The 12,530-nt window shown below is 28.6% G+C and overlaps 4 protein-coding genes across 6 annotated transcripts; 1 reads left to right on the top strand and 3 right to left on the bottom strand.

Moving 5' to 3' along the window:
• Positions 1-603: 603 nt before the first annotated feature.
• Positions 604-1,728, top strand: LOC117204770 (U6 snRNA-associated Sm-like protein LSm4). Its single transcript, XM_033442498.1, has 5 exons — positions 604-760; positions 840-881; positions 972-1,070; positions 1,165-1,342; positions 1,419-1,728. Exons 1-5 carry the CDS (start codon positions 758-760, stop codon positions 1,514-1,516), a joined length of 420 nt encoding a protein of 139 aa, XP_033298389.1. The 5' UTR covers positions 604-757; the 3' UTR covers positions 1,517-1,728.
• A 148-nt stretch (positions 1,729-1,876) lies between these two features.
• LOC117204768 (ATP-dependent RNA helicase WM6) lies at positions 1,877-7,311 on the bottom strand. Of its 2 annotated transcripts, XM_033442496.1 has the most exons (11): positions 7,176-7,311; positions 6,052-6,281; positions 5,401-5,621; positions 5,004-5,187; positions 4,805-4,923; positions 3,089-3,220; positions 2,834-2,980; positions 2,590-2,727; positions 2,400-2,517; positions 2,273-2,328; positions 1,877-2,203 (listed from the first exon to the last, which is right to left on the bottom strand). In XM_033442496.1, exons 2-10 carry the CDS (start codon positions 6,251-6,253, stop codon positions 2,315-2,317), a joined length of 1,275 nt encoding a protein of 424 aa, XP_033298387.1. In that variant the 5' UTR covers positions 6,254-6,281; positions 7,176-7,311; the 3' UTR covers positions 1,877-2,203; positions 2,273-2,314. The 2 variants fall into 2 exon arrangements, with proteins under 2 accessions (XP_033298387.1, XP_033298386.1); XM_033442495.1 differs by lacking the exons at positions 1,877-2,203; positions 2,273-2,328 and having other exon boundaries at positions 2,380-2,517.
• A 640-nt stretch (positions 7,312-7,951) lies between these two features.
• On the bottom strand, positions 7,952-10,838 carry LOC117204604 (E3 ubiquitin-protein ligase MARCH8-like). 2 transcript variants are annotated; one of them, XM_033442140.1, is made up of 7 exons: positions 10,412-10,832; positions 10,097-10,128; positions 9,718-10,018; positions 9,348-9,439; positions 9,009-9,189; positions 8,606-8,871; positions 7,952-8,536 (listed from the first exon to the last, which is right to left on the bottom strand). In XM_033442140.1, exons 3-7 carry the CDS (start codon positions 9,832-9,834, stop codon positions 8,275-8,277), a joined length of 918 nt encoding a protein of 305 aa, XP_033298031.1. In that variant the 5' UTR covers positions 9,835-10,018; positions 10,097-10,128; positions 10,412-10,832; the 3' UTR covers positions 7,952-8,274. The 2 variants fall into 2 exon arrangements, with proteins under 2 accessions (XP_033298031.1, XP_033298030.1); XM_033442139.1 differs by lacking the exon at positions 10,097-10,128 and having other exon boundaries at positions 10,412-10,838.
• Positions 10,839-11,084: 246 nt separating this feature from the next.
• Positions 11,085-12,511, bottom strand: LOC117204605 (putative uncharacterized protein DDB_G0277255). Its single transcript, XM_033442141.1, has 3 exons — positions 12,327-12,511; positions 12,188-12,247; positions 11,085-12,109 (listed from the first exon to the last, which is right to left on the bottom strand). Exons 1-3 carry the CDS (start codon positions 12,400-12,402, stop codon positions 11,340-11,342), a joined length of 906 nt encoding a protein of 301 aa, XP_033298032.1. The 5' UTR covers positions 12,403-12,511; the 3' UTR covers positions 11,085-11,339.
• Between the last annotated feature and the right edge of the window lie 19 nt (positions 12,512-12,530).

Below are 12,530 nucleotides of genomic sequence, written 5' to 3'. Positions count from 1 at the left end.
TGGAACCATACAAATCTCTTAATATTAAAACTTTTAATTAATTCTTGAAAATTTTAACCAGCCACATAATGAACATTTCCTCCCATATTTTGAATTCTTATTGAAGCAAAATTAACTGCTTTCGCATCTTCTTTTACCAACATTTGTCATTTATCACCTAAGTTATGTACATTTACATTCTCATTAAAAGATATCTTGTATTAAGCTGAAAAAAATAATTTTTATTTTCATATAATTCAAATTATGTTGTATGAATTTAATACTTATTAACAGTTAATAAATATTTGCAGTTACTTTTCGATGATATAAGGCATTCGCGAATAAAAATTTGATTAATGTAGGTACTTTTGATACGATGTAATTACAAAACATTGCTTTTGTAACAAATAAAATATAAAAATTATAAGTATATGTATATTGTAATAAAGAATATTATTTATAGTTTGCACAACGAGACGAGCAGTGTTACTCGAATGTCACTAGTCAACAGCCAATAATGTCAGCTGCAGTAATCAAATTTTATTTACATTGTTAGATAGTTTTATATTTGAAAATTAATTATTGAATGTATTTTTTATAAAAATAAGATTATCGATTTTTTTACAAGAAATATAATTATATGAAAAATTTGACTGTCTGGACTATATTATAACTACATTTTAGTTGGTTATACTGACTATAATATAACTAAACATTTCGAACGGTTTGTTTTGATGTTGATCGTGCGATATTTAAATACACATCAAAGTGATAAAAAATGGTAAATTTAAAAATAATTAGATGAAAATTCAATTTTCATACTTTATTATCTTCATTTACTTCACATTTGTATTTTTCAGTTACCTTTGTCGTTATTAAGAACTGCTCAAAACCATCCTATGGTTAGTTTCAAATATATATTTATAAAGTTATATTTCATATAATCTAGCAATATTAGTGCTTTCAATTAAATAATTTAATATTTTTTACAGCTAGTCGAACTTAAGAATGGAGAAACGTATAATGGACATTTAGTTAGTTGTGATAGCTGGATGAATATTAATCTCAGAGAGGTTATATGTACATCCAGGGTACAATAACGATACATTTTTTCGAATTAATGAAATATTTCATAAATTATTTGTATAAAAGTTTATTATATATAATGTAACATATATTATATAGGATGGCGATAAATTTTGGAGAATGCCTGAATGCTATATTCGAGGTAGTACAATTAAGTATTTACGAATTCCTGATGAAGTCATAGATATGGTAAAAGAAGATGTACAAATGAAATCGAGGGGACGTGGAGAAATGAAAGGAAGAGGACAAAGTCAACGAGGTCGTGGTAGTGGAAGAGGTATAATCATATATAATATATATGTAAATATACATATATTAAATAGTATATACGTACATAAATATTTCTTTTATAGGAACTTTTGGTCGTGGTGGTAGAGGCCCTGCTGCTCTTGGTCGTGGTGGAGGTAATCAAGGAGGGAACAAATCTCAAAATAAAGCAAGAACCAAATGAAATTATGTTATCATTTTAGTTTATATAGCAAATCTTCAATTTCCTATTTTTTTTCTCAAAAATATTCATACAAAATGTAAAATTATCACTTTTATTATGTAAGTAATTTTTACTAAGATGTATAAACATACAAACTGAATACACAGCAATTTTTGTAACAAAAATCTATTAACAAAGTACAGCAAAAAATACATTTCTACAGTTTAATTATATTTAACTAATAATTCAATTAGGATAATATTAAATGTACTATATATATAAAAAAAGAAATATTTATTTCGTTTACATAAGGTATTAAAGAGGACACCTATGAGGAAATCTACGAATTTAATTAGGATAATATTAAACGTACTATATATATAAAAAAAGAGAAATATTTATTTCATTTACATAAGGTATTAAAGAGGACACAAAATGTATTCTCTTAGTTCTATTTATACACGCAATTCTTATTTACTGAACGTAGAATGAAAGTTAAAATAGTATTGTACAATCACAATGTGAATTATTTATTGTAGTTCATTAGAAGAATCATAGCGTAACTATAATTAGTTTGATTATGTCACTTGTTCATAAGGTTTGTCAGATCAATGAAAAGAAAATTGTAAATCGATACAAAATATATGTTATACTTAATGTGGATACATAATGACAAGTGTACGGTATAGCGTTTAAATTTTCATATGCCTGTAACAAAAGATACACCGATAAAAAAATAATCTATAATAAAATTGAGGAACTATAATTAGTACTTACTTTATCGTAGTCTCAAATTTATTTTGGGGAATGATGTTATATTTATCGTCCTTCAACTGAAACAAAATCGAAATTAATTTAAAATTTTTGAACTACGCATTCAAATTTTATATTAAAGTAAACTTACTGTATGAAGCTAGATCTATCTCATCTGGTAACTCTGTAATATTAACATCAAACCGTTCTTGAACATCGTTCAGTATCTTAGCATCACTTTCATCACTGACTAATGTAATAGCAAGACCCTGTAAGTATTAACCGAGTATTAAAGTGAATGTTAGTATTATTACATTATAATATATCGTGCGAATATTAACCTTGGTACCAAAACGACCAGCTCTGGCTACTCGATGTAGGTATGTGTCCGAATCTTCCGGCATATCGTAATTAAACACTATGTTTACACGCTCAATATCCATACCACGTCCAAATAAATTTGTAGCTACCAAAATTCGCTAAAATAATGGTATTTGTTTGCAATTATTTCGAAATAAATGAAATATTACAGATCTACATTACATGAAATATATATTAAATAGGCCTACACTAGACAACATTTACCTTTTGGAAATCTTTAAATTGTTGGTACCTTGATAGTCGTTCTTCCTGAGTCATACCCCTGTGTATACCAATCGCAGGAAAATTTTGTTCTGTTAGAAGTTGTGCCAAAGCCATACACCTTTGTACAGACTTTACAAAGATAACGACCTATAGAATGATGTAAAATAGAAACGAATATTACAGTAGCTTAATGTATAACGAAAATCTTAAAGTAAATAATAAAAAATATCACTTAATCGATGTCTGTGGACAAACCTGATTAAATTCAAGTACATCAAGTAATTCAAATAGCTTCTTGTTCTTTTCATTCTCTTTTAGTTTCACATAATGTTGTTGTAGACCGTGCAACGTGAGTTTCGCTTCATCATCCACATAGACTTCCATGGGCTGCGCAGAGAATGTTTTTTACAAGATTATCTATTTTACCCTATAGATAACCATACCTTTGATAATTTCTAGATTCAATATAATATTTTTCTAGATGTAACACATTAAGTTGAAAATGTAACGAAATTTACGAATGGAATCGAGTATTAGAGAAATATAAACAAAAAATCATTGAAAACAAATTTGAGATATAAAATGAACTACAAATGAAAGTTTAACAAGTGACGTAAATGATGTGAAAATGTAGAGTATTTTTTTATGAATGTCCCAATTTCTCCCGCTTCCTTGATAATGGCAATTTTATATTAAGTAACTATAAATAAAATATATTAGATGATTTCTCGAGAACTTTCTGCTTAAATTCTCAGTTTTTTGCGCTTATTTGTCGATCGGATTAGTCATGTTGGTTACATACGGTCCGACGACTTCCATCTCTGGGCAGTGCCAACAACGAAAACTCAGCAGTCACCTCAACAGAACTAAGAAGGCGCACCCATGAATGTTCTGTCACACATCCGCTGACCACTCGATGCCAAATCTCTTCTCCCAAATTCTAGTATATTCGGAATATGCCCAGAATTGGCCTCGATTATTGTTGGTATGCTCATTATCACAAAATTTAACGGCCTCTGGGATACATACTTTTTTACATCGCGACTTAAATAGCTTATGATTCGTGATACACAAACTGATTTATATTTTGCTTTCACATAGAAGTGAACACGATCAAACTATGTATGAACACTTCCATTTTCACTCCTATTAATTGATTATTGATTTCCATTAGCTTTTTTTGCAAAATATCAAAATACGTTGTTTCGATTACAGATAAGACGAACGCGAATAACAAATTCTAGATATATGCCACGTAATTGCAGCAGTATCATCATCCTAGCTAACCCCAGTTTCCCATTCATCCTCTTGCATCTTCTTTCTTGCGCTCTTCTGTCTTCAGGTTTTCTTGAGATCTTCTTAGCCCCCCACCCAATTGAAAACTGCTTTCAATGCTGCTCTATGCCATTTAAAAATCTATCCCTCCCTTACACCTGATTGAATCATCTGCCCATAGAAATTGCAGAAACTTTTTCCACCCAACCCATCCCGACAGATATATGACGTTTCCTAATATTCGTGTAACATTATACAGAACATCATTTTAACTTTGGCAATTTCAATATGCAGCAGACAATTTAAAAGATTTGAACATCGAAGATAGGAACTAAATAAAATTGCTTTAAAACATCGTCAATGTCATCTTGATTAACTCAAGAAACGATTTTAAACGAAGATATCGTTCCTTTTATGAGTAGATATCTCGTCATCCGGTAAATGGAGGAAAACTTTGGAGCAGCAACTTGTTACGTTTAAGTTGTAGAACTTGACTTTCAACCGGAGACATCGAGGGGCTTTTCGTTATTGAATTCTGTGTCACTCCTTCAAAGTGTTGTCTAACTAGCCTAACCCGCGGGTGCGCCGTCAACGATATTTATAGTATGGTTTGAGCTTTGTCCTGGGTATGAATACAGGGCCAACGAAGTAGGAGCAATCGAAGATCGAAGTGAAGAGGAAGATTTTTTTAATTACATCTTGCATGAACTTTTTGCAGACAGGACGTATCTCCTTGGACAATGTAGCGCTGAACATCATGACTTGTTTACCGTGTGGAGTGCTTCTAAATATTTCCTGTACGTCCCTGCGCATGTCTGAAAATAAATGTAGGTATATAATTTATATTCAACAGGGTTATAGTCATACATAAAAAAAGAACTGTATTTATAAATACCTAATAGCTCGAGCATTTTATCACATTCATCGAGTATAAAGTGCTTCAAGTGTTTCAGATTTAATTTTTTATTTCGAACAAGAGCAAGGATACGACCTGGTGTACCAACAACAATATGAGGACATACGTTCTTTAGGACTTCTTCATCTTTTTGAATTGGTAAACCACCAAAAAATACACCGACCTAGTAATGTAAATACATTACTTAAAATGAATCATTATTCACAAACATATTTCTTTTATAAAGCTAAGTTATATAATAAATATAAGAATCTTCGTCAGTGGTAGGTAGTGGTGTTAAAGAGTGTCACCATTATTTAATATGATAATTATATTTCATCATGTGAAGATTCCACATAAATTATAATTAAATATACTTGACATAAGTTATGCTTACTTTCACATGAGGCATATATTTGCTAAATCGTTCATATTCTTTGCTAATTTGGAAAGCAAGTTCTCGTGTATGACACATGACAAGGACATAGACCTGGTTCTCTGTTAATTCTAATTGTTGTAATGTAGCTAGCACAAATACAGCTGTTTTTCCCATGCCAGATTTTGCTTGACATAATATATCCATACCAAGTACTGCTTGGGGAATGCATTCATGTTGTACTGTAAATAAGGCTTATATGAAAAATCTCCATATATTTAACATAAAAGATATAATAATTTATACGAGTCACGTAATCAGTTAATATAGACAAATCATTCATGTCTAGTCTGTTGTCCCTATCAGATTTTCATCATTTGATTATATTAAATATCTATATATTTTAATATATTAGTTTTAACCTAGTACTGCCTGCAAGAGCATATACAATCTGTAAGTTTATCTGCACACAGATGCATTTATCAAGATATGTACATGTCCCAAAAATTGAAATAAGGAGAGAAAAAAAAATGAGTGAGATATTAATAATTAATAAGAATATAATGTACACATACCAATGACAGTTCGTGGGAATGTAATGTCAACTGTTATTGCAGACAGTACCGTATATAAAATTTAGTACTGGTATGTTATACTTTGTAACATTATTACCTTCAGATGGATGTTCAAAACCACAATCAATAATTGCACGTAATATTTCTGGTTTAAGAAGAAAATCCCTAAATCCACTACTGTGAATAGATACATATGTGCCCTTCACTTCTTTTTTAGCAGGTGTATCCCTACTTCCATCAACTAATTGTTCAGTCTGTTCTTCATCTTCGTAATCCAAGAGGTCATCATTATCCGCCATCTTTTTTTATATATTTACTGAATTATTGCTGAAATTTGAAAAGTAATATTATACATAGAACTAAAACCTACAAAAATTATATTTATATAATAAATATCTACATGATATTTATTATTAAATTTTGATTTCAAATTTGTAATAACTCTTTAGACCACAGATGTTTAAGCATTTATGGGAAATTTGGATGTACAAAAGATACACAGAGTATGTAAAAGTATATAAAATATTCAAAGAACAGTACTTATTAGAATATTTAGTGGATGAAACAAATTTTTGCTTATCTTAGTAAATTTATATTAATTCCTTGATACCTTCCCTTATTTTTATCTGGCAAGAAAAAAAAGAAAAAGAATTCAACATAAAATTTGAAAGTATTATTTATAATTTAGAAATCTATCTCCTGAAATATTATGAGAATATATAAATAAGAAAAAAAATAAATATTAAATCACTTAAATAAGTACTAAGTCTTTCAAATACATGATAAACAAATGTACCTATGAAAATACACTTGCCTATAAGAATAATGATTTTTGCACGAATAATACACTTAATGTAATCGCCATTTTAGTGACGCTACATCGCTTACTCGTGGAAAAAACGAACGGTATAAAATAAGTAAAACGGTCAAAATCAAAATTTCTTTAAACACTCATCTTGGAAATGTAAATTAGACACATGTACATATCTGCACAATTAAAAATTATATCATTTATCTTCCAAATTCGTTCACGCTTTCAACATTACAGATTACAAGATAAACATTTATGCGTCATTTAATTTTTACTATGGAACATAACCAATAATAAAACTATTATGCAATAGTAAAATTTGAGGATATTCTTAATGCAATCAGATACATTTTATGTATGGATTGATTATTAATAGATAATTAAATACGGATTACAAATGTTCACCTTACCTCCAGATACAGTTTTAACAAAATGACGCTCAGTAACTCATCACTACTTTAGTCAGTGCGTTCGTGTAATTTCTCGCATTATATTCCGGAAGACTAGAGGTGCCAACTACAAAACTGCATGCATCCTATAAAACCTATATTTATATTAAAATTATTCGAAATAATAAATATTAAATAAATACAGTGAGAAAATTATGCTACAATTTTGTTCGCGTATTATTATTAATATAATATTTAACATTATAAATAATAATACCGATGTTGATTACTTGTAACTTGTGAACAACTTCATTCTTATGACAATGACCGGATATACGCAATCATATATCATATTAAAATATTGGCGGTCTTTTAGAAATAAGTAATGGTAGCAATTAAAGGAAATATTTTATATAATTAAATTTGTATAGTACTGAACGTATGTGTATTCATTAAATTCGTCGACTGCTTAAAATTAATCAAAATAAAATAATTGTTTATAAGACAAAACAAAAAATGTATAAGATTTCAATGTAAATCAATTGTTACATTTTTGTAATAAAAATATCTATTTTAAAAATAGTATGTTTTATTTTGATATAACATTATTCTTTCTAATAATAATTTAGAAAAGTTTAATTAAAAATAAAAGTTAAATTTAAAAATCCTTATACAAGGAATTACATTACATTGGTATTACATTGTCTACTTTAACATCATTATTTATTTATTCATTTATTTATCCCAAATCAAAATTTTACTAAATGGACGCAAGTTTTCATTATAAACATTAAGGGTACTGTTTAAATATGGTAAATTTTATTTAATAACATCACAGATACAATAATTATGTACAGTTGGAGAAAATGTTTAAACCGCTGGTTAAACACTTTCAGCTATCCCATTGTCAATGTAAGCACTGAAGTACTAGGTTTCAGATAAAGGTGCTCCATAAGGGCGGACATTTGACAGTTTCGAAATAGAAACTCCGATTTTCAAAATCGTACTGCGGTCTAGAATTACCATTTTATTCTAGACATATGCTTATGTTTGCATTACAATTTTTTTTTGCTAATCATTAGTGCACAATTAGCAGCCATTTGTATTACCCCCAATTGTATTACAAGTTGTCTTCGGACGAGGACAATTTATCAAATACATACAGTTTCAATTGAGCGTCGTGCCTTTGTGGAGGCGCGGCAGGATCCGGTTTCACCATCTGCGAGGCACATGGAGGATCTATGTTACGGGGTAATAAGGTATGATTGAGCTCAGGCATAGAGGCAGTTGGATCTTTTAGAGGCAATGTTACTTCTCTCAAAGAGTCTGTAGGTGAGGGAGGAAGCACCACTTTCTCAGGAGCATTTTGAATAAATATTACTCTAGAAAATATAGTCGATATTTATAACATTTGCAACTAAATAGAAATAATTATTGATAATATTATATACCTGTTAAATGCTCGCCATTTTCTGCATAATGTAATGTATACTTTGCATTGAATGTACATAAAAACTAAACCGCCTGTAGAACCAATTACAACAACTATTAATTTAGTCCAGAAAGACCAGTCTACATATCCACGTCGAGCTTCTTCCACGGAACGTTCGACGAGTACGTATAAAGACCAAGCCACACAAAGTGCAGCTACTGCATGAAAAGCAACCGCACACCATAATTTACGAACTTCTAGGGCAGACATTTCAAGTTTTTCCCACTAAAAATCATTGATTAATATCGTATATAATTTTTCCAAACTTATTAAATTAAGAATCAGCAAATTATAGGTTTAGTCTTTAAAAATCTGAACGAAAATTTCTTCATATATACAGAACAAATACAAAGAAATGATACCTCACAAAATGGTTTTGTTTTAGCATGCATAATAAATGTGAATTTACATAATTCACAAGCACGTGTGTCAGAAGCTTTTATCCATTGTTGAAGGCAAGCTTGATGTACATAACGTAAACTGCCACTGCAATAACAAGGTGCTAAAAGAGGAGCACCTTCTTCACCTTCACAATGACATATTCTGTAATAAAAAAAGAATATAAAATTTGCATACATTATTGTATAATAAATATTGTTCGTAAACAATTATTTTAGCAGTGCTATAATACATAAGTTTTTGTAAAAAGGTAAGAAAGAGTTGTTTGAAGATAATTTATAATAAGAAAATTTTACATTTACCTGCAAATATCATGATTGTTTGAGGACAATGTGCTTACAGATGAATGACAATGATCTGGTATGATTGTAACTACTGTTGCATATGTTGATTCCTAAAAAATAAATATTCCATTAAACATAAATCAATAGGTAAAGTAAATATATATCTTATATATTATAAAATTCTTTATTGTGATTCATATATGAAACTAAAATAATTTATTTATTCATTAATATTTTTTGTTATGATGCAGATATAAAACTAAAAGAATTTATTTGATCATTAATATTCACAGAGTAATTGTATTAAAGTAAAAAGTACTAAAATAGGAAATAAATGTTTTATGAAAGATATATGGATAAAAAAAGAAAGATATATATGAGAAGTTACCCTTGCTGTCCATTCTGGTAAGCCTTCACCACCAGCAGGGCTATTGTTATTGGAAGGACCAAGCGACAGAGGTGGTTGCCGGTCAGGCGGATTAACATTGATCTGATGAACCGGCATCACTCTCTGACCTCACCAAAGATGTGATCAGTAATAAACAACATTAAACAAACACATCTTAACGAGTGTTTGATAATTATTTTCCATTGGTATCATGTTTAAGCGCAAATTAATAGTTAATTACATACAAAAGACTTTTTGTGCCATGATGTTTAACATTTAACTTGAATATGTACTTAAAAACCTGAAATTATAGCGTACTTTAAAAGATGTTATATAAAACTGAAGTATTTGTAACTGTTATTTACATACAAATATTTACTTAAGACTTTGATATTAATGATTACTTTATATCTGGAAGACGATATAATTATGTATTACACTTGATTCTTTAAAAATATAATTTATACAGAAATTATCAAACAATAAATACATCAAAAATATGTAATTTTGATTCGTTTCTTATTCAAATTTGTAATATTTATACAAAAAGAGAAAGCGACACATATACAAAAAAAACACTGACAGAGGCCAAAAATGCTACAGTGGTTACATTTTATCAAAATCACTACGTAAACGTAACACTTGGAACGAAAACTATTCGACAAAAAGAAAACAAAGCATTGGCGTCACATACATCTTTTCATTTCCGTGGAAATCACACTAGCACTAAATTTGGTAATTGGATAATAAATATGCTATTCAAACAAGCTTGATTTTAAACGATTGAGTGACGTTTAATAAATGAAATTTTTCGTAATGGTCTTGATGAAATTTTTACATAGCACGAAACCAAGTCGATTTTGACACTTCGTCTCGAGTCAATGACACACTATAGGAAACTTATATTCACTGTAGTAAATTAATTAACTTGCACAGTTTAATGTTGAAATTATTTCGAAGTTTTCTTATAGTCTATCACGTTTTGAGCGCGTACGATGAACCGCATCAATTTTCAAAAATACCACGAATACTAAATTTATTACAAAGCATAGTTCTTTCTTCACAACAGACTGTGTACCTTATTTCTCTGAGGCGCCGCCATAACGTAGAGCGTAGGCGTGGCGTATGTATAAGATCAACCAATCCGTTGTTTGGAAATGACATTGAATATTAGTACACCAATGAACGACCTCGATTCAAATTTGGAATACGTAAAAAATAGATACGAAAAATATAAAATATGCATGCATTAATTGTATTAAATCATTTATTTATTCTCTCATTATACAAAATATTTTTTTGTCAATATACATGTAATAAAAAAGAAAATATTCCAACTAAATAACAATATTGTTATTAGTTTAAAAACTTAACTTTGTAATAGTTATTACTAGATTGCGGATTTTTAAAGAATTTTAAAGAATTAATATGGCTTAACTTGATATTTCACATTAAAGGATCTCTGTGGCCAATTGTTTTATCTACCGAGCATTATAGAAAACATTGTACTTTGGACAGTTTATATATTTTTCATATTATGATCATGTTTTGTAATTTTGTACTTTAAAAATTTTTTAAAAACCCATAAAAATCTGCACTCTAGTTATTACATTTAAAAACTTTTAGATATCATTGAAATTATTCTGTTTTGTAGACGAGATTATGTCAGTTTCATAAAAGTCTTCAATAGAAGAAAAATTAAAAATGTTACTTTGTTCTGCATTTTCGGAATATGTAGTATCATATGTAGCCATATTACTGGCATTATCAGTGTAACTTGATGAAATATTTGAACCACTCCCAGAATTTGTTATATTTGGGAGATTCTTATAAATAGTACTGTTTTCACAGAAATTAATAGATAAACTGTTAAATATGTCTGTTAACTGCATACTTTCATAAATTTTTGCAGCTTTTGACACTTCTTTTTCAACATTTAATGCTTTCAAACAATTTTCATCTTTAACACTTACATTATTTTCTGATTGGACAGCATATGAAGATTCTTGTTTAGTATTTTCTAATTTAAAATAATTATTGTTCTTTGTTTCTTCCTTTGTGTTTTCTGGAAAAATATCAGTAAGTGCATTGTATTCATTGTTATTTTCTATACTTATATTATATGGAGTATGACTTTTGTTATCATGAAAGACTTTATGTTCATTTTTGTTGCATTTGCAACTTGAATTAATATTATTAATATCATTTTTTAATTTATCATCAAATTTATTTAAAGAAATTGGTGACACTGGTTTCTCTATGTGATTTTTCTCATTGTATCGAGAAGCACTTTTAGAACGTATATTACGATGATTTTTATTAAAATATACATCATAAATATTATCATCCTGAGAATATTTTTTCATATTTTTGTTGATAAGAATTTCAGGTTCTATATAGAAAAAAATGAAAAATATTAAGAATTATTTCACCTTTTCTTATTTTATTTAAATTATTAAAAATTACTTACCAAATTTTTTATTTTTTTTAATTGATGTATTTGAAAATAATCTTCCAGCTAATAGACCAGCTATGAAATAAATAATATGTATATTACATAAGTTGAATACAAAGAACATAATCATATTATAATTTAAAATAATATCTACCAGCCATTCCAATTGCAGTGCCTCCAACGAAAAATGACATATGATTTTCTTTTTGTATTTTCTTTGTCTTAAACATTTTGAAATTTTAATTATACTAATCGAGAGAATACATCAAATCATGTCAATAAATTTCATAAAACCAGATACACAAAGGATATAAAATAGTTCATGTTATGTTAAATATGTTGGAGATATTTCAAGGTA

The sequence above is a fragment of the Bombus bifarius genome, unplaced genomic scaffold (assembly GCF_011952205.1).
Source record: "Bombus bifarius isolate JDL3187 unplaced genomic scaffold, Bbif_JDL3187 scf7180000007979, whole genome shotgun sequence".
NCBI classification, from domain to species: Eukaryota; Metazoa; Arthropoda; class Insecta; order Hymenoptera; family Apidae; genus Bombus; species Bombus bifarius.
This window is presented reverse-complemented; position numbering and strand designations above follow the sequence as displayed.